This window comes from Piliocolobus tephrosceles, chromosome 13 (genome assembly GCF_002776525.5).
Source record: "Piliocolobus tephrosceles isolate RC106 chromosome 13, ASM277652v3, whole genome shotgun sequence".
NCBI classification, from domain to species: Eukaryota; Metazoa; Chordata; class Mammalia; order Primates; family Cercopithecidae; genus Piliocolobus; species Piliocolobus tephrosceles.
The window spans coordinates 65,615,558-65,637,634 of NC_045446.1; the positions used below are offsets into that span (position 1 = coordinate 65,615,558).

Sequence of the window (22,077 nt, forward strand, 5' to 3'; positions counted from 1 at the left end):
TTTAGTAGAGACGGGCGGATCACGAGGTCAGGAGATCGAGACCATCCTGGCTAACACGGTGAAACCCCGTCTCTACTAAAAAATACAAAAAACTAGCTGGGTGATTTGGTGGGCGCCTGTAGTCCCAGCTACTCGGGAGGCTGAGGCAGGAGAATGGCCTAAACCTAGGAGGCGGAGCTTGCAGTGAGCTGAGATCCGGCCATTGCACTCCAGCCTGGGCGGCAGAGCGAGACTCCGTCTCAAAAAAAAAAAAAAAAGGAAGGAACAACAATGGATGGGGAGTGAGGAGCCAGGCTTCCAAGCCCCAGCTCTGTCCCCAACTGGCTGTGTGACCTGGGCCTGTTTCCTTATCTGTCAATGGAACCCTGGGTCCTTGCCCTCCTCCCATGACCTCCCACAGCTTAACAAAAGGCAGGCGATGGAATGGGGAAGAGGAAAAAAACAGGTGCCCCTCCTATACCCAGGTGAGTGGCTCAGATAGCCCTGCCTTTGGATCTGAGGTACCCACAAAGGACCCTGAGCTGTCCCCAAGCTCACCTGCCAGCCCCGCCCAGGGCCTAGCTAAGCGAGTTAGGAGGCCTAGGATCTGGGGCTATCTCCTCTGCAGAGACCTCTGAGCTGTAGATTTCTTGTCTACAAAGGGGGTGACCAGAGGCCCCAGCCCCGGCTGAGCCCTGGCCCAGCCTTATGTCTCTATTTTCCATGGTCACAGCACCAGGAAGGACTGTCCTGTGTCTCCCTGGTGGGCTTTGGCTCCTGTAAGCCTTTGTTCTTTCAGGCTCCCCTCCACCTCTTCAGGAGGCCAGGAATGCAGGCTGAATCATCAATGCAAGCACCAAGGGGTCTCTAAGACCAGCAGCTAAAGTTCCCCAGGTTTCAATCCCAGCCATTCTTTAAGGCCCAGTTCCCATGCCTCTTCCTCCAGGAAGCCTTCCCTAAATTCCCAGTGGGACTCCCCTCAGGGCATGGATCTCTCTTTGTGTCCTCCTCTTCTTTCTTGCCAGTCTGTGATACAATCCCCACCCACACCTCAGGCACTTCCCACTATAGTCCCACACCAGCCTCCTCACCAAAGCCCTGGAGGCGGGCAGGACAGAGGCTCCCAGGGAGTAGGCCCTGCCCAGGGCCACACAGAGAGCTGGTGGCAGAGCTCCGAGGGCCAACCTGGGAGACAGGCTCTAACTCCAGCCCCCAGGTCCCACCTACTGGATACCCGGCTCCGGGCCCCTTCCTCTCCCGCCCACTGCCCCCACTCACCAGTTGAATTCATCATAGTCATTGTGGGCTTCCCACCAGAAGTAGAGCCAGGTGAGCGTGAGGCCGAAGGTGAAGGTGAGGAGCAGGAACCAGAGGCGCTCCCACTGGAAGAGCAGAGGAGAAGGGGGTTAAGCGGGTCAGGGGTCAGCCCCTTAGGCTGCCTCCCAACAGAATGTGTCCCCCTCCCTCCCACTTTGTAGCCAAATCTGCCGGGCAGGAATCTCTGCCCTCTTTACCTTGGGAGAAACTGAGGTTCAGAGAGGGGAAGTGCCCTGTCCACCATCACCAAGCCCAAAGTCACAGAGTGGTGGAGAGCCAGGGGCAGTCAGGGCCTCCCCGCCAGGGCTGTGCTCTTTTCACTGTGGCCTGCAGCCTTTCCACCATGTACTGCTCTCCCTATTCTGGAGACGGCTCCCTTGGTGTGGGCACAGTGATCGGCAGTCTGTGAAGTCACATCCCTCACACACATGCCTACAAAGAAGGCAATGTTCTTCTCCACCTCCACCCCCTGCTACCGAGAAAAACACTGAGGCCCAGAGAGGCCAAGTGACTTGCCCAGGTCACACAGCAAGTTAGCAGAGGATTAAGGACCAGCACCCTGGTCTCTGGACTGGAAGAAGTACAGAAGTGCTGTGTTCTGCTGCCTCCACTGGGCCAGATACCCCTGTCTCCAGCCAGGTGGAAGTGGGGTGGCGGGGGACACTGACACCACCACTGCTGTTTCCTGAGGGGCCAGCTCAGGCGTCTGCAGGCACTTCCTCCTGGACCTCTGGTTTCTCCCTGCTTTCATCCGTCCCCTTATCTTGGAAGCACAAAAAGCTTGGAATATCCTGCATCCCAGGAAACTGCTGAGATCATCAGAACAAGTCAACAGCCCTTGAGGAGAGGTCAGTGTGAGGAAGAACCAAGACTACCTTTCCCTTGAGCGTGTGAAGTCACAGAGGCAGCCCTACCTCTGGGCTCCCTGCTATGTTTCTAAACCATCCCAGTTTAACCTCTTCATGGCTCCTTACTGATAGCCGACCTGGAGTGTGGCCCCCTGATCTCTCTAGCTTCGACGTCCACAACCAGTTCCTGCAACCTGGAAGGGCCACTGTCTGTGGGCTTGTTCCCTGAACATTCCCACTCACCTTTCAAGTCAGCTCAAATATCACTGCCTCTGTGAAGCCTTCCTGGATCCACCCTGCCACCCTCGTGCCTGCTGCACTGCTCCCGCAGCATCAGCATCCCTCTGTCTAAACTCACGCTCTGCACACCATGACCTGCTCACTGTGTCCCCCAGACAAGTGTGGGTTCTGCAAGGATGGAGACTGAGCCGACTTCCACTCCACTAGTACTTTATGACCACATGCAGGATTGGGCAGGAAGGAGGGAAAGTCCTCTAACCGTCCAGAATCCCTCCATCCCCACACCATGCAGATACCATCAGTCTACCAAGGAACCTCAGATCCCTGTCACCACTTACAAGCTATGTAACCTTGGGCAAAGTACTCATCCTTTCTGTAACTCAGTTGTCACCTCTGTGAAATGAGGGCAATACTAGTACTTATGCCATGGGATTGATGGAGAATTAAATGAGATAATACAAGTCAGGTGGCTTGGCAAGCACTCAGCACACTACCAGCGTATCTGTGACATCCTCTGCCTCTCCAGAATGTAGGAAAGGCCTTCACACCCTAATGGTCCATGACTCCATACCCACTAAGGGCCTGCCCCATGCCTGATCTTCAGCAAGAGGGCTGGTGCCTGGGTGACCCTCCTGGTGCCTGGTGCCCAGGTGGGTCACTCCAGTTGGGCGACTCGTGCTTGGGTGAGCAGCTGCCACCACCACTCCTTGTCATGCGCACAGCCAGACTGCCTTGCTTAGCCTCACTTTGTACAGAAACAGAGATGCAAAGGTGACGACACCCTGAGGCCCAGTATTTCTGGCAGGTTTAGGTTTGGGGAGGTGGCTTCTCAGAGAGTAGGCCACTTGTGTCTGCCCCAGCTGGATACAGAATGGCAGGAGCTCCAGTTCCAGGCATAGCAAAACCCAGCCTTGTTTTGCTTGGGAATAGGGAAACCCTGGCTAGGAGCAGGGCAGGACTTGTGCCCTTCTAGATCAATCAAACCGTAGGAGCCACCACCCAGAGAATGACTGAGTCCCTAGACTCAGTCCTGCCTCCCATGGAGGCAGTCTGGGTCTGCACATGACCATCCCTCCACCATCCTCCAGCCAGCACCCCAGGACTAGTCTTTCTCAGAATCCCTCTTGCCACCTCAAATTCTTATTTGCTCATAACAGCCTTCATTTACTGCAGAGTGCAGCTGGTGAGTCCCAGGCTAGCTTAAACATCTGAGTCTCACAAAGGGTGAACCATGTCTTTAGACTGACACCCATCTGGTCATGTCATGCCCCAGCTTGAGAGTCCCACTGGCCAGAGTTTCTCAGTAGATGTCAGGGCCTACTCTGTCTCGCCCAGGCCAGCTCTGTGCTTTATGCCCCATGCACAGAATTACATATGGTTCCCAAATGGGCTCTCCAGACCCCAAGCCTTCACACAGCCGGAGCCTCCATCTAGAAAGCAACCTGTCTTTGCTCCATTAGGCAAACCCCTACTCCTTCCAGAGTGCTTCCTCCCTGAAGACTCCCCTGTCTCGCAGGGTGAATCTCATCTCCTCAGAGCTCTGTAACCCATGCAGCCATCTCTCTTATGGCTCAGACCCCACAGTTCTAGAACTCTACACATGTCGGTCTCCCGGCTATACATAAGTGCCTTGAGATCTGGGCAGTCTTTGTGTTCCAGATGGCACAGAAACTTGAGAAAGATTTGATAACGAAATGATAGGTGAGGAAACACCCTTTCTCCTACCCTGGCATTTCACCAGGGTAAGAGATTTCCCTCAGGCTTAACACCCAATCCCCACAAAGAAGTGCCTAGTCTTCTACAGAGCCCACGCTGGCAGTGCTAGATGGCTGTCTGTCCACAGAGACCACTTTGCCTCCTCAGGGGCAAGGCCTGTGTGCCTCTGACCAGCAGAGAAGGTTCTGAGAGGGACCTAGGTGAGGGGTGAGCCTCGGCCTAGGATGGGTCTGGTCCCAGGCAAGTACCCTAGAGGCGGGAAGGTAGAGAACCTGCTGTAGGCACTCGGAAGACGTCCTGTGGCCGGGGTGATGCAGGGCCCAGAGGCAAGGCTGACAGGGGGCCGGGAAGACCACAGGGGCTGGGAGGGCCCATGGCAGCCAGGGTCCTATGCCCCAAAGGCCATTGTCCTCACGTGTCCAAATCCTTACAGTGGAGCAAGGCAAGGCAAGAATGAGGGGCTGCACCTCCCACTCCTGGGAACCAGCCAAAACTAGAGCTGGTGGTGGTGGGGGGTGAGGCATCCAGGCATGGAAGGAATGCAGGCAGGGCCCAAGAAACAAGGCGTCAGGAACCCCATGATCAGAACTAGGGCATGAGCTGGGGTTGGGTCAACCTAGGGATTAAAGCCCTGGGAGCTGAAGCCGGAGGCCACAGGGAGCCTGTAGATGGGGACGAAGAGGCCCTAGCGCAGAGGGAGGCAGGCAGCGGGGGTCACTCTAAGAACAATCAGAGGAAAACACTGAATGGCAGGGGCTGGAAGGAAGGGAAGGGGAAGTGAGGAAGTAGCTGGAGGAAGTGACCTGGGGAGCAGCTTCACTGATAAAGAGGCCCCAATGGCACTAATAGTCCTTGTCAGGGCACATTACAGCAGAGAGAGGCCTGCCTGCTCCACCCATTAGCAAGCCAATCTGGCCCTGCTCCCAGAGACACCGAGCAGTGATTGCTGCCTCAATGCCCCTGCCACGGCCTCCTTTATCTCTCATAGTCTACATAACACTAGGGATTGTTTATTTAGGGGCATCTACCCCCATTGCACAGAGGCTCAGAGAAGGGCCACCACATATGGCTGAGCAAGTTTTGCGCTGCCCCCTAAGAAGTGCCACTCACATCATGGTGACCATCAATGTGCATATTTATTATGATGATTTGCTGGCACATGGCGGTCGTGTCCTAAGAAAAGGGTGCTTTTTGCTAATTTGCATAAAGGCTCAACACGGGTGAGTGGAGGGGAGTCAGAGGGGTCAGCAGGTAGGGGAGGAGTGGGGGTAAGATTTGAACCCGGGCATACTGACTGGACTCTGCAGGCCCCCCTTGGGAGGCAGCCTGAACAGCTCCCCTCAAAACCCACCTTGCCCTCTGGGACCCACTATGGTGATCCCAGGTCCAGCCTGGTTCCCTGGATTTCTCTCCTCCATCTCTCTGACCCCTAGGCCGGACCTGATCCTCCTTCAGGAAGCCTTTCCATCCCTCCAGGCCTCAAAGGCCTCCCCTCCCTGACCATCCTGCACAGACTCTTGGCACCCACCACCGTGACCCTCAATCAAATTGTAAATTGTGGAGATGGAAAGAGCACGGGCTCTAAAGAGCTGGCTCTGCCACTCAACATGCCACTTGGCCCCTCTGAGCCTTGGTCTCCTTGCTGTAAATGGGAATAATAGCCCTTCCCTCAGAGGGAGGCTGTTAAATGAGCCGAAGGGCTTCAAGTGGCACACAGTAGGCGCATAATGAGGGCTGGCTCACTGGGCTGTAGGCTCCCTTAGGGCAGGAATAGCCTGAGCTGTCTCTATGTCCCCTGGTCCTAGCACCACGCTGGCCACAAGGTGGTGGTCACCTATGGCGTGAGGGACAGAAGGAGGTACGGATGTGAGACAGGGCGACAGAGGGGTGCTCAGGGCCACCAGTGGGCAGGGCCATCGTGTAAGCCCCAGACTTACCCTCAAGGAGCAGGAGAAAAGCTGAGCGGGCTGGGGCTTGGGGAGCAGCTGGCTCCTAGGGTAGGCGTCAGGAGGAGTGTGCTGGAGGCTGCCCAAGGAGGGACCAGACAGGGCAAGCAGCTGGGGCAGGAGTGGCCCCTGGCTGTAGATGGGGTAGGATGCTGATTCCTGCCCCAGGGAATGGAGGCTGAGGTCGGGGCTGCTGCGATGGAGAATCCTGGAGGCTGCATCCCAGAGGCTGCTGCATCTCCTTCCATTCTTACCCTAACCCTCCAGGAACAGGAGCCCCTCCGCAGCAATCTGGGCAATTGTGGGTCAATTTCCCTGAAGGCCAGTCCTTCTCCTCACTGTCTCCTGAGGATGGTCATGTCTTCTCTTCACCCCTCCTTGTCTCTGTCCTGTCCCACCCACCCCAGAGCCCTCCACGTTCAGAGAAGAACACAGAGAAAGACCTCATTAGCAGGGGGGGCTCATAGAGTCACAGAGCACAACTGCAGCCGCAACCCTGGCCCCACACGGGACACATGGACGTGGCCGCCGGGGTGGGACGGCTCTGCTGCTGCCTTTTGCCACTGACTACAGGCCCCTGCCACTGTAGACTGCAGCTCCAGGCCAAAATGCACACAGCTGCCCCTCCCACTACTAGGGACCCTGAAGGTAATGGAGCATCTCCCCTGGGTCCCTTAACAGAAGCTGGGGTCTAAAGTCTGCACACATCTCTCTGAATGTTACAGACTTTCAGAATCACAGAGCTCCCCTGCCTGTCCCCTTGCCCTGGGGCAGAGAGCGTGTCTGCAGCCTCCAGGACAGGAGCTTACCCTGCTCTACTCCACTGGCTCCTGGGAAGTGGTCTCTCCTTCCAGATGCTGCCTGGTCCTTCTGTGGACTCAAAATTCTTCCTTCCAAGACATGGAGCCTGACAATGGGAGGCTGGGTTGAGGGAGTCTAGCAATATTGGGTTTGAATCCCAGACTGGCCACGACTGAGTGACCTTGGGGAAGACATTTACCTTCTCTGTGCCCCAGCTTCCTGCTCTGTAAAATGGGGACGGTATCGGCATGCTGCACAGACCACTGAAACCTCCCGTGCACAGTGTCTGGTGAGGCTGACCTTCTGGGCAGGGGAGTTATTGCCCTCCCCCTGCCCCCCCGGGAGGTGGAGCTGAAATCTGCCTCCTCCACTGCTCCCCTGCAGCTGGTTCTCTGATACCACACAGAACAAGGCCAACCAAAGGGTAAGAAATATTGGGGTCAAATGACTACAGAGTGGAGAATACACAAAAGAACTGGATTTTCACATGGGCCCTTCTCCCCACTGGCTGTGTGGCTGTAGGTCAATCGCTCAGGACCTCTGACCTCAGATTCCTCCTCTGTTCACAGAATGACATCACCACCACCTCACAGGAGGACTGCCAGGCCCCAGCACGATTACAGATGTAAGCTGTAAGTCGCCAAATCCAGGATCATTCCTGTAATTATCATTTCGCATCTGACAGACCTTTAATTATGTGAAGACAGTGATCAAGCCTTTCCTCCCTGCTCTACACCACATCTCTCCAGCTGCTGAGGACAGCCAGGTTGATTGCCTGCCCCCAACCCAGAATGGGTGCCATGGTCAGCCAGATGCAGAGGCCAGGCCTGGCTCTGTAGGCTGTGGCCCTGGGAGCCAGCACCAATGGAGGAAGAAGACCCTGGCATGACAGCTGCCTGATCTCACTCACAGGCTGCATCCTGGGCTGTGGGGAACAGAGCCCTGTGTGAGCTCACCATGGCACTGGGGGACTGGGGGTGGGTGGGGATGGTACTCCTAAGAGCCCTTTACTTGCTGCATCTCATCATCCCCACAGTTCTTCGAAGCAGAGGAAACCAAGTCTCAGAGGAGGGAAGAGACTTGCCCAAGGTTACAAAGGGCACACATAATGGTGGAACCACAATTCACAACCAGGTCTGTGTACCTCCAGTGTCCCCAGCCGTCTCGGGGCAACAAGGGGCAGGACATGTAAATTATCCTTGCCTGACCAAGGAGGAAACAGGCTCAGAGGAACAGGGCCTTGCCCAAGGTCACACTTTGAGTCACAGGCAGCGCCAGAGCAGGGACCCTAGGATTTCAGAGTTAACTAAGATGTCAGAGATTATCTCACCTCATCTCCTAAAGACCCAACTAAGAAATGGAGAAACCACAATCTAAAGAAGGAGAATGGCCTGGAAATGTGGGCAAGAGATTAGGACATTAGTATATTAGTGCAAAAATCATGGGGAATTCAACTTATGGTGTTGGGACATCCGGATATTCATTTGGTAACAACTATAATTAGACCTCCACCTCACACCCCGTACCAAACTAAATCTCAGTGTCTCTCCTCCACATCCTTACCACCCTTCTCTTCCAGTCATCTACATACACGTGTTGAGCCCTTAGACACTCAGAAATAAATCAAGCCACCCTGAGCCAAGACTGGCAGCAAACAGCTCCAATCCTGGGAATTGGTGTGGTGAGCAGGGCAAACACAGGTTGCTTAGGAGCTCAGAGCCCCAGATCCTTAACACTGTCAGTTATAGGAGGAGGGGTGAGCTAGAAGCCTTCCTGGAGGAGGAGACACCTGCAGCAAAGTGGAAGGAAAGGGCTTGTTGAGAGGACAAGGCTGGGGAGCCTCAATCCAGACAGAGAAAAGGAGCAGAGGGCCTGAAGGCACAGAGCAAAGCAGGCTTTGTTTTGGGGAACTGGTTCTTTATGGGCTTATAAAAGCTTTCCCTATATAAGAGAATCAGCCTTCACACACGCTGTATATTTTTTCTCATATATCATTTGAATTAATTTTATTTATCATGCTTTCTGCACAGAAATTTAAATTTTTTTATAGTCAAATCTATCCCTCTTTTCCTTTATACATTTTGCCTCTGGTATTGTATTTAAGAAGGGTGGCCCAATATTATATATTTAAGTAATACTTTACACCCACGATTTCTCGGCTTCATTGTTTACATTTCAATCTGCAATCCACCCGTCCGACATCCATCTATATATAGTTCCATATGGATGTCACGTGTGCGGAGAGAGGTTTAAAAGCCTTATCTCTAAAGCATGAAGACTAGAATTTCTTTTACATCTTTCCAAGTTGTTTAAATTTTTTCAACAAATTTATGCCTTCAAAATGGGAAAAAAAGTTTAAAAATAGAAAAAAATACATCTTAATCCATCTGCAATTTATTTTGGTGTGAAGTAAGAGGCAGGGATCTAATTTTACTTTCACCAAATGGATGCTTCAGCTGTCCCTACATCATTTGTGATACTGGTAGTAATTTCTACACTCGTTCACCACACTGTGAGTTCTCAGATGCCTGTGGTTGTGTTTCCAGGTTTTCCAACCTGGCCCAAGGCAGCCCTTTCCCCCCTTATGTGGGCTCTGCCTGGCACAGCTTCTTCCTGCTTGGCCAAGCCCTCTCCCCAGTGGTTCCAGCTCTTCTTTGAGGTCCCAGAGCCCAGCTGCGCCCTCAGCACGTGGTCCTACAGAGACCAAGAGGGAGAGATTGAGGAGTGCCTACCCCTGAATCTGCCACCTGCAAGCCAAATCTTGGGCATCTCAGCTCTTCTAATGGTCAGCCTGTTCCACCTTCACCAAGTTCCAAATGGGGGGACTGATGCATGGGATAGCCTAGGAAATGTCAGCTGGAAAGGGTGCAGGGAGCTCCCAAAAGGGAGAGACAGGCAGGCTATGCAGGATTACCCTGGCCCTGATCCGGGAGATTTGGGGGAGGTGGCGGCCTGGGGAGGTTGGAGAGATATTGCAGCATTAGGGCCAAGCAGGGAAAGGGATTAGAATCCCCACCCCCAGCTGGCTCCTGACAGCCTAAGAGGCTGGATTTATTTTTCTGGACTACAGAGAGCCGGGCAATCAAGCCTCTGTCCTTGCTTCTGCTGGGGTGCACTCAGAGTGGTTCATTAGGCAGGAGAATGCAATTAAGTCCTGCCTGGAGCACCCTGTCTCTCCCAGCCTATCCCTTCGCTGGCATCAGCCCCTTGGGGAGACATGAGCAGAAAGGCTGAGGGGCCCTTAGGAAGCACCATCCCAGATCCCTTCTCAGGGATGGGTGGCCATAGTCCCCTGGTAATGCCCCGTCTCCTGCCCCACCCTTGCTCCATAACCCAACACTAAAGGTGTTCACAGAGTGTCATCGACAAGACTTAGCCACTTCCCCTGGAGCGTGGCATGGTCATGCCAGGTGCCCTTGGTGCTATTCCGCGAGGAGCTAGGCAGGGTGTGGAGGTTTCCGAAGGCAAGAGACTGGATGGCTTTATTGCAGCGATAAATCCCCACCTCCTTGTGGTGCAACAAACCAGCCCCTCCTCTTTCTCTCTCGTGGATGTAATAATATCATCTCCTAGTTTCTTATCCTTATAGGAATCCTGCAATTTTAGAAGTGGGAAAAATAAGCTCAGAGGTCCTCTCTCTCACCCCTGCCGGGTCTCTTTTCCTCAAAGCACTGGAGGAGAGAAAGCCATCACTTTGAAAGTTTGTAGGGAGGGCACGTTTTCTGCGGGGTTGGAACAATGGTCTCTTCGGTACAAGGCAGGAGGCACACTCCTATCCACGATCTAATTGTATCTGCAGGACATAGATTCACACCTCCACTTAACCCACAAGCAAGCTCAGGCCCAGAGAGGGTCTGGGCCTGACCTGACATCACACACTCAGTCACTGGAAGGCAGGGTCAAGTTCAGACTGCAGCTCCCTTGCCAGGAATGCCCAAGGGCATCTGGCTCTATCCAGAAACACCCTGGAGCCCATCTCAAAGGCTGCTTCATCCCTGAAGCCTGCCCTGATTTCCTGAGTGGGATCCATTCTTTCCAGCTCCATATCCTGGACACAAATCCACATGGCTGACAGGACAAAAAGTGGGGACCAGCTGGGAACCTCATCTCTTCCTCCCTCTTGTGCACTGGCAGAGCCCAATCCCAGCTCCAAGGGTGATCTGGGAGGTCCCTCTGGCTGAGGCAGCACCCTCCACTGCCAACCACCGCCAGGAGCACAGGAGGCAGCACCAAGAACGCAGCACGCACCCGTCTGCACATGTACGCCTACATTCTCCGCCAGCTCATTAGGGGTCCGGCCGCCCCACCTGGTCAGCAAGATGGCAGTCATATCCCCTAACCACTTCCTCACTCGCTTATGAACACATACACTCAATCCTCCTTCTAGTCGTTCATTCAGCAAATCTTGCCCGAGGACCTCCTCTGAGTCAGGTCCCTGGAGTGTGCAGGCCCAGGCCCTTTCCTAAAAAGAGTCCAATGGGAAACAAAAAATCACAATCCACATGGCCAGCACAGGTCAATGTGCTATCGGACCCCAGGGGAGCGAGGAAGGTGGGGAGAGAGAGCAGCAAGGAGAGAAAGGAAGAGGAGGGCTATTTTTTGGCAGAAGTTGGGGGCATGGAGGGGGATTTGCAATGAGTCTTAAGGGGCAGAGAGGAGAAAGGGTATTCCAAGCAGAGGGAATGGCAGGAGCCAAGGTCCAGTGCTATGAAGGCTGAGGTTATCCTGGGGATGCGGAGAAGCTCAGGGTGGCTGGGGTGGACGAGCATGGAGGGAAAGGGGCAGAGGAGCTGGGGATGGATTTGCCTAGACCGAGTGTCTTCCTGCCAAGGCAGGGTGATGGGGGGCTCTCATCATATCCCATCATAGGAGACAGGCAACTGGGGTTGGGGAGGCTTATTTGTCTGTTCTACCCACCCCTCCTGTGCTATTCCTGGACTCTACCGAGACCGCTCTTCTCTCACTTGCTCCTGTGGCACAGCATGGGTTCCCATCTCCAGGACCGGCCTCCATCCACCCACGCTGGGCATCACGGAAGAATGGGATTCACTGTCAGACACTCCTTCCTCTGCAGCTCAGTCCACAGCCAGTCCACTGATGATACCTTCTACGTGTCTCTGGAATGCCTCCCCTGGCCTGCATCCCTGTGTATACCTCCTCACTCCCCACACAGACACCTGAGGCCTCACTGGCCCTCCCGCCTCCACCTGAGGGCCCTCAGAGCATTCTCCACAGTTTGACCACAGTGCTCCTCACACAGCCCGAGCCTGGCTCAGGCCCCCACTTGCCTAGGATGAAGCCCAGGCTCTTCAGTATAGCTTCAGGCTCAGGCCTACTGAGCAGCACCCTTCCCCTTCCCTGCACCTGAGCCGATGGACTGAATTCCTTTCAGTTCCTGAACACAAGACACTTGTGCACACGGTTCCCCCTACCCTGAACATTTCCCCGGTATGGGGAGATGGGGCTGATCCTCCCAGAGGCCAGCTCAGGCAAGCCTTCCCTGCCCCCAGGGTTTCCCCAAGCCTCCAAAATGACCACCCTGGGTGGTCCAGGTGTGTCTGCTCTTGTCTGTTCCCCCACAAGCCTGGGGGCCCTTCAAGGGAGGGGAGAACCAGGTCTGATACACTTATGACCCCAGAGCAGGTAGCAGGACAGGTTTGTTGATTGAATAAGTAATCAGGGCACCCCAGACAAGACTGCTGGGTGTGGAACAGATGACAGGGCACAGGCCTGGGGGTGTGAGCGGGGTCAGTGCAGGCTGTGCCCTCAGCCCCTTGGCCTGAGTAACTCCCTTGCTCTTCCTGGAGGAACTCAATTAAGATTATAGCAGCCTTCAAAAGGTAAGTGTACTACGGAAGTGCTAGGATTGGCTATCAAGGTCTGTCTCTTTCAATGTCTCTGGCTGGGAAGTTCCTCCAGGCATCTGACCTATATCCCTCTCTAAAGAGAAGCTGGTTTTGACACTGCCTTTTGCAGACACAGTCTTCAGGGGACCCTGTGGGGATGGCCTGAGAACAGTCTTCTATCCTACCAAGTCCTTAATTGGCAGCATTAGAGTAATGAGTCACAGACAACAACCAATTAATTATCCCCAGTTATAAAAAGCTCTGCTTCCCCTTCCTGGCTGTTGAGTGAGCCCGGCCTCCTGCTGCCAGGCTCCTCCACTCCTCAGAACTGGGGGCAAGAGAAGAGGCCATTTCACCTCTCTGGTCCTTGGTTTCCTGCTTCTTTATTTGTTAAGTGTGTGTCCTGGGGGGCTGGGGGTCAAAGGCTTGGAAGAGGTGGGAATGTGTCAGGCTGGGGGCGGGAAGGAGGGAGAGGAAGGGGCCCTTCCCAGGCTCTCTCCATGCACACTCTCCACTCCCCAGGATCCACTTCAGGGCCCAGGGTTGGATCATAACCAGGGAAACACTGAGGCTTCCAAGCCTGGCATTCAAGGCTACTCCCCATCTTGTCCCAAATGCTCTTGGTGCAGTGCTCTTTCTCCTCCATCAGGCAACTTCCCAAGTCCCCCTGCCTTTCTTCTTCCAGCAAACTCTCACTTAAACCCACATCTTCAACACACGCTATCTTCCCTAGTCTCCAGCAGTTTAGGCTGCAAATCTATCGTCAGCCTGTGTGGCTGATTTCTCCACGTGTAAAATGGGTACACAATTAAACATGGCCCATGGAGATGTTACAACAATGACTAGGACAATGCATGTAAACCGTTTGCTCCCTGCATACAGTAGGTACTCAATAACTGTTAAGAGATACTATTACTTTCATACTTCATTTTCCAGCCTGAGAATGAGAATAAAATGCCTTGTGACTCTCCCACCTTTCAGCCCATTTCGCAGATGAGACCCAGGGAGATCTGGTTTCACAAGAGTTGAACCCAGACTTCTGTGAGTTGGGAGATACAGGAGGAGAATCCCCCCTGGGGCGGCAATGGTGAGAATAAGGAGAGACACCAGGCTCACTGGCAGAGCCCTCTCCACCACCCCTCAGCCCAGGCAGCTCTCCTCTCCCTGCCAGCCCCCACGGAGCTCACGCAAGGCCTCTATTTGTTCAGCAAAATTTCTGGAGCCCCTACCCTGCACCAGCCATGTCTTTGAGAAACCAGATTGCTATTCCTTCGTTGTGAGAGTCCAGCCCCATCGCTGCCCTCACCCAGCTGCCTCAGGGAGGAATAGGGACAGAAAAGAGAAACAGGGAGAGAGAGAAAGGATGACGGGCAGAGGCTTGGAACCAGGAAGTAGGAGGAGACAGGGGGTGGAGCAAAGTGAGCAACTGCAGGGAGAAAGGGGCGGGGGAGCAGAGGATGCTCATCCTCAGCTATGAGTTTGGAGTCACCTGAGGTGAGCTCAGTCCTTTCTCCAGAGGCGCTGCCACCCAGAGCTGCTGCAAAACCCTATACCCTCTCCTTGCCTAGCTCATGGCCCCTTGCTGCCCCTCCAGCCTTGGCCCCAGACCCCTGCCCCAGATTGGTGACCCAGACCCTAGCCTTGCAGGGTGCAGGGCACGTTCTGCTCTGGTTCTCAGTCAGCTCAAAACCAGCCTCGGCCCACCTCCTCCACTCTGGGTCCTGTGCTGGCCGCATCCAAGACCATCACTTCCTGACTCCATGCCTATGACTGGCCGGCCTTGGTCCCACCAAGGGGATGAGACTCCTGGGAGATACGCCTTCCCCAGCGTCTGCCCCTACGGCCAAGGGGCTTCCTGCCTGGGAGCTCAGCCATCCTTCTTCTCCCCTTAGCCTCAGCTGTCTCCCCACCCCATTCACACCAGTGGCTGCTGGACCTCCATTGCCCAGGTCCAGATCCAGAACAGAGTGTGGAGCACGGCAGAGTGTCCACGGATTCTGAAGCCAAGATCACAACCTATCTCCCATTTTAGAGATGGAGAGGCTGAGGCTTGGGCATCTGGAATGACCTGTCTCAATGGCTAGTCATAGCTGGCACTGTGCTGGTCACATCCCAGCCCTCATCACATGTCATGGCCCAGTGGCTCCTTGAGAGGGGTGTGTCTCCCCTCCAGTTCACAGGTGAGGGAGCTCACAGGCAACTAGATTCAAGTAGAGGACACACCCCCAAAACCTGAATCCATCTGACTCCAGAGCCCACAGCCTGTGCCCCTCCACGTAAGAGGGAAAGCTGTGACATATGGTATCTCAGAGGGCTTCCCAGCAGGGGCCTGGAGTGGAGAGACCGGGGCTCTAGTATTGACGTTGCCAGGGGCCTGCTTTGGGCAGGTCCTTCCCTCTCCTTTGCCTCAGTTTGGCCACTTGGCTCCTCTGTGGCCGGGAGTGGGGAGATGGCAATGAATCAGGCCTGGTGCCCACCCTGGCAGTTCCTGCTTTTTACTGTTTGGGGGTCATGAACCCAGGCTCCTCAGTCTAGGGCTCTATCCCTCATCAGCACAGGCAGAGGAGGGCAGACAGGTGGATAAGCTTCACCAACCTTCCCAGAGAGACAGCCAGGCCTACTGGGCCTCTGACATCAGTGGCAGCCAACACCCCCCCCCCCCACCTCCCCCGTCGCCCACACCCTGCCATCCCCTGGCCACTCCAGCCTCTTCTGGGGCTGGCTGAATTTAGAGGCTGGCTTCTTTGTTCAGACAAGCAGGAAGGAGGAGGAAAGTTGTTCTCCAGACAGTAAAGCTTTTAGATAAACACTACACAGGAATTGGGTTCCTTCAGAGAAGAAACTAGATCCACCGGCTGACAGTGCCCCAGGGACAGGAGTGCAGCTTAGGTCTGGCCTGGGGAGCCCAGCACTGAAGGAGGCTTTCTTTATCCGGCTGTGCACCTGCTACCATCTCTGGCAAGCCTGTGGCTCAGGTGACTGAGCCCCGGTGCCAGACCGTGGCCCTGCCAGCTCCCAGGCTCCAGGATGGCTGGGCCCACCTCCTCACCCTCTCCTCCAGCACCCACCTGTTTGCCTGCCTGCCTGCCTACCTGTCAGGGTCTGCCAGAAAGCTGAGGACTTCTGCTTACCTTGGGGTGACCCTTCCCTTCTGGAGCAGCCTAACCTCAACAGTGTCAGAGGAGAGTTAACAACTTGTCAACGGGACGAACTCCTTCTGGCCCTCCTGGTCAGCAGATTCAGGAATTACTATGAGCCCATTTTACAGAGGGAGAAACTGAAACCCAGAAAGGCCATTGGCCTGTCCAGAGCGAGTCAGCAGAGACAGAGGTAAGACCCCTCCCCCAGCCCCTCAGGCTTGCTGGGGCTCACTGGGTCCCTCCGACCCTGTTCCAGGGTGGCTCACCGGCGTGGTATCATCATGGGAGCGCTGGTAGCGCTTCCAACGGCAGCCGTAGATGCCCGTGAGGCAGGAGAGGCACAGCTGTGGCTCGTAGTACTGCAGGGGCTGGTGTCTCACCATACTCGTGCCTGCAGCCCTGGCGCCTGGCCCTCAGGCGCCCATGGAGGCCCCCAGCTGGTCCTGCAGGAGGAAGCACAGGGCGGTGAGGCAGGGGAAGGGTGAAGAGTCAGGCACCACATAGCAAGTCATTGTAGCCTAGGTCAGGGAGGGTCACCCCTGCTCAAAGCACTGCAGTGGGGCTCCGTCTCACTTGGAGTCACAGGCCCGCCCTTGCAGGTCCCCAAGGACCTGTCCTCTGCCTCCCACCCAGGCCCTCCTCCTCCCTACTCCCTCTCCTCCAGTCATTCCTGACCTCTTCCATGTTCTTCACTGGCCTGGCGTGCTGCTGTCCCCTCTGTCTGGAATGCTCTTCCCTTAGAAACCTGCACGGCTTCCTCCTCTTTCCCCTCCTCTCTTCAGGTCTTAGCTCAAATGTCCTTTTCTTTTCTTTTCTTTTTGAGATAGAGTCTTGCTCTGTCACCCAGGCTGGAGTGCAGTGGTGCGATCTCGGCTCACTGCAACCTCTGCCTCCCAGGTTCAAGCAATTCTCTTGCCTCAGCCTCCCAAGTAACTGGGATTACAGGTGCCCACCACATCTGGCTAATTTTTGTATTTTTGTGGAGATGGGGGTTCTGCCACGTAGGCCAGGCTGGTCTCGAACTCCTGACCTCAGGTTATCTGCCTGCCTCGGCCTCCCAAAGCACTGAGATGACAGGCATGAGCCGTGGCACCAGGTCACATGTCCTTTTCTCAATAAGACTGTCCCGGATCACCTTCTGTAAAACTGTAGCCCCTTCCCACATTCCCTAAGCTCCTTCCCACATTCTCAGCTTTGTTTTCTCAATCATGTCCTTAAATATAACTTGTTTATTTTTCCTGTCTACCCTACTATAATGTAGTTTTCATGAAGGCAAGGATTTTTGTCTGTTGTATTTTCTGCTGTATTCCCAGTAACTGGAACAGTGTCTAGCACATAGCAGACTTTCAAAATAAACATTTCAGAAGAAATTATCATACAAGCTGAGATGTGTTGAGCACTTAAAATACACCAGGCACCGTGTAACGACTTTACATTCATTGTTCCATCTCAGCACAACCACATGAAGTGGCAGGTTCTGTGTCCTAAACCCATTTGACAGCTTAACAAACTGAGGCTCACAGAACAAGGAGCAAGGCCTGGCTACTGTCCCATAACTGGACTGTAGTCAATCTAGGAACTGCTCTAGTGCCCCAAAGTATTCATTCTCCAGACACAGGGAGCCTCCTAGCCGGGTGGGGCCTATGGGAAGATGGTATAGCAGCAAGAGGTGTCTTGAGGGTTGAAGTGTGGCTGCCAGGAGCTACTGTCTCAGCCCTGCTTGGCACCCTGGAAATATCTGTGGGAGCCACAACCTCCGGGGGCCAGTGTTGGTCAAGTGTGACCACGTGGCAATGAGCTTGGGGCACCTCACATGCCCTGAGTATCAGGTGTCATCCAGTCCTCCACACCACTGTGAGTTATTCTTATTCCATTTTGCTGATGACAAACCCAGGACTCAGAACAGAGAAACTATTTGCCCAGAGGTACACAGCTATACTGAGGTGTCAGGACTCCAACCCTGGCCTGTGGGACTCCAGAAACTCAGTCATATGTTCTGTACCAGGCCCTATCCGAGGCCCTGGAGACAATGTGAGCAGGACACACAAAGACTCCTAGGGCCCTGAGAGGGCCAGAGAGGGGAACAACTAGGCATTGTTCCAAATGCTTTCCATGCAGAAACTGTAACAGCAGCCCTAGGAAGGAAGGAAGTATTCACATTTAAAAAATGGAGATATAATTCACATACCAGAAAATTTACCCTTTTGAAGTATACAGTTCAGTATTTAATATACAGTATTCAATTTTTGGTATATTCACAAGTTGTACAATCATCACCATTATCTAATCCCAAAACAGTTTCACCATCCTAACAACCCCCACCCCGCCCCTGCACCCTTCTCATGCACTGTCACTCTCTATTTACCCTGGCCTCACTTCTCTGGCCCTGGCAACTGCTCATCCACTTTCTGTCTCTATGGACTTGCCTATTCTAGAGACTTCATATAAATGGAATTATACAATACGTGGCCTTTCGTGTCTTGCTTCTTTCACGCAGCATAATGTTTTCAAGGCTCATCCATGTTGTAGCACGGATCAGCATGTCATTCCTTTTTATGTCTAACATTCCATTGTACGGATCTACCACATTTTGTTTACCCATTGATCAGCTGAAGGACATATGGGTTGTTACCACTTTTGGGTTGTTATACATAATGCTTCTATGAATGAGTTTTTTGTGTGAACGTTTGTTTTCATTTCTTTTGGGTACACATTTCTTTTGGGATAGAATTGCTGGTCACAGCACTTTGGGAAGCTAGGTGGGCGGATCACCTTAGGTCAGGAGTTCGAGACCAGCCTGGCCAACATGGTGAAAACCATCTCTACTAAAAATACAAAAATTAGCTGGGTGTGGTGGTGGGTGCCTGTAATCCCAGCTACTCGGGAGGCTGAGGCAGGAAAATTGCTTAAGGAGTGATTTTAAGGAGGCAGAGGTTGTGAAGATCGCACCACTGCACTCCAGCCAGGGTGACAGCGCGAATCTCCATCTCGAAAAAAAAAAGAATTGCTGTGCCATATGGTAACTTTTGTTTTTGAGATAAGGTCTTGCTCTGTTGCCCAAGCTGGTGTGCAGTAGTGCAATCATAGCTCATGGAAACCTCAGACTCCAGGGCTCAAGTGATCCACCTGAGTTGCTGGGACTACAGGGGTATGCCACCACATCTGGATCATACGGTAACTTTTATGTTTAACCTTTTGAGGAACTGCCAAACTGTTTTCCAATGTGACTGCACCATGTTACATCCCCAAAGTATCATCATCATCATCTCCATTTTATAGATGAGAACTCTGAAGCACAGAAAGGTTGAGCCACTCACCAAAGGTCACTCAGCAGAGCCAGGATTCATACTCAGGCAGGCTGGCTCCAGGGACCTTGCTCTAACTCATGGGCCTGCCAAATGTGATCTGCCGCCTATTTTTGTACAGCCCAAAAGCTAAGAATAGTCTTTATGTTTTTAAATGGTTGTGAGAGTCAAAACAAAAATATCTTGTGACACATGAAAATTACATGAAAGTCAAATTTCAGTGTCCATAAATAAAGTTTCATTGGACGCAGCCATGCTCATTCATTTATGTATTGTCTATGGCTGTTTTAACTGTAACTGCAGTGTTAAGTAGTTGCCACAGAGACCATATGGCTTGCAAAGCCTAAAATACTGACTGTCTGGCCCTTCAGAGGGAAAGTTTGCAGACTCCTGAAGTCACCGGACTCTAATGGCCCACGAGCCGTATGGTAAGTGCAGTGTATGATGAAGGGAGGAAAGGGAGCCTGTGGGCACTGACCATGGTGCAGGGAGGGTCAGAGTATGCTCCCTGGAGTCAGCACTGAGCTGAGGCCTGGAAGATGAGCTCCTAAGATGCCACTCTCCAAAACCCCAGGGGCTGCACTGTAGGAGCACACTGGGCTTCAGGCCCACTCACTACTTCCACCACCAGGCCTCACTCGGGGCCTCCGCCTATCCCTCCAACACCACCACCCAATGCTGACCTCACCTCAGTGCTGACATTACAGCCTGCAGTCTGAGGGGGAAGATGCATTAGGGGCTTGCTTGGAATACTGAATGACCTGGAGTCTCCTGAGTGCTGGGAATGGACTGCGGCAGCCTCTGTCTGGGGGAGCCCTGGGGAGGCATGTGGACTACGGTGCAGCTGCTGGGGCTTCCTTGAGCCAGGGCCTGGGGGCAGGCTGGGGTGGGGACACAGCTTGGCTCCCATGGGGCTGGGGAGACCGTGGGTGGGGGCTGGTGTGGGGTGCGCTCAGCTTTACTGTACTCCAGAAGATCTGGGGAGCGTTGCGTGCCCATATAGGCACCCCCACATTCCCAGCCTTCCCGCAGGTGTGGGAGGTCAGGGTCCACAGCCAGGGGAGCCAGATCTTGCCCTGTGCACTCCCCAGACGGGAGTCTCTACTGTCATGTCAGCCACTACATCTGTCCCCGCCTCCAGGAAGGGAGGAGGCAGGTGCAATGTGGAAAGAAGCCTAGCTTTATGCTGCCTCGCACTGACTTGCTCTGTGGCTGGGGCCACTCAGACTCTTCCCTGAGCCTTGGTTTCTGAATCTGTAAAAGCGAGTAACAGCTTCTGCCTTGACTTCTATAGGACACACAATTGGGGGCAGGGTGAGGGAAAGGTGCCAGCAGGTACTGCAACGCTGAGGTACAACAGGTGGACATCCTGCAATGCATGTGGGATCCCACCCCAGGTTCTCCTGCCTTCACACTCCTTTCCCAGGACTCCCCTGCCCCGGGACTAATTCCCACATGTCCTCTGCCTGCCCCTCCCCTGTCCCCACGCCTGCACATTACAACCCATCCAGGAATGGAAATTCCACTTCAAACCTGGAAAAGAGGGAAGTAGAAGTGTGTGCGTCATGCCTCGGCCCAGAACTTCACTGATTCTGGCTCTCAGAGTCTCCTCTCCCCAAGGTGCATTTTCATCCTGTTCATAACTGTAGGGGATTCTCTGGGAGGCAAACCTCTTCTCTTTCTTCTGTATGCTCTCCTGGCTACGGCCATCTTGTCCACTCCCACGGCTTCAGTTACCAGGTGCTGCCAAGGCCACCCAGGCTCTGCCTCTGATCGAGACAGCCAGCAGCTCCTGGATGTCTCCAGGGTTGTCACCCAGGCCTTGCAAACCCAGTTCAGCCACACTGCCCTCTACCACCCTTCTTTTAAGGCCCTTTTCTCGCCATCCCCATAGCCACTCCCCCTATTCAAGACTTCATCTCCCCTGGCTGGGGACTGCTCCAGATTCCTTGCTGTCAGCCCCATCCCTCCAATCCAAGCTCTCACCTGCAGCTGGACTGAACTTCTTAACAGGCATGACCAGGATCTGACCCCTACTGCTCTTCCAGCCTTGCCTCCCTTCACCTGGTGAACACCTCCTGATCCTTCAAGTGTCAGATGTTCCCTCCTCCATGGAGGCCCAGTTTGGTTAGAGGTCTCCCCAGCCTCCCATATCCCTGGCATGTCCCTGCCTCTTAACTGGGCACACTGTGAGAGCACCATGGACATGCCTGCCTCCCCCATGGGATGGTCTGCGTTAACCCCATGTCCCCAGGGAGCAACACAGGGCAGCAAGAGCAGGAAGCACTAGGGGACTTCTTGGACCATACTTCAGACAAGTGCCCAGAAGTTCTGCTAATGGAGGTATGCTGCTCACACCACACTTGGCAGCAGGGATAAGCTCTGAGACGGGACTCTCTCCGCCATCCCTCACCAGCTCATCACCTCCCCTCCCTTTCCTGCCAGGGGTAATGGCATTACTTAGGTCCAATCAATTTCTCCAAGCTACCTCCCAGGGTTGCTGATACCAGCCAAGTTCCCAAGAAATCCCTTGCCAAGAGCTACTGCTGGCTCTGGGACAAGAGAACGCTCTCACCTCTGAGCCTAATGTCCAAGGCCCCTCCCCAGCCCAAAGTCCTGTTTTCTGTCAGAATCCCTGAACTTGCACAGCCTCCTGCTTGCACAGGGAAAAGCCTTCCAAGAGTCCATGCCTGAGATAGAGTAAACACCCACTATGGAGCAGAGACAGGATGCTGGGGATGGGCGTGCACCTCCAGCGTCCTGTCCCATCCTCACACCTCGGGACGCACCTGCCTGCTCCCCTACCCTTTCTCCCTTCCATAACTGCCAGGCCCACGCTGTGCCCCCCAGACTGCACTGCACTGCTCCCAGACCCTTTTCTGATCATGAAGTGCTTGGATTCTAGCCTGGTCACCCTCAACTGACTTGCTATGTGACCT

At 54.0% G+C, this 22,077-nt stretch overlaps 1 protein-coding gene across 2 annotated transcripts in view; it reads right to left on the reverse strand.

Moving 5' to 3' along the window:
* Nucleotides 1-22,077, reverse strand: part of GDPD5 (glycerophosphodiester phosphodiesterase domain containing 5) — a 90,260-nt gene that overhangs the window by 26,093 nt on the left and 42,090 nt on the right. For both annotated transcript variants that reach the window (XM_023209373.3, XM_026447473.2), the window contains exons 3-4: nt 16,100-16,276; nt 1,258-1,361 (exon numbers count right to left, since the gene is read on the reverse strand). In XM_023209373.3, coding sequence (XP_023065141.1) covers nt 1,258-1,361; nt 16,100-16,216 — 221 coding nt within the window. In that variant the 5' untranslated portion in view covers nt 16,217-16,276. The remainder of the gene's footprint in view (nt 1-1,257; nt 1,362-16,099; nt 16,277-22,077) is intronic.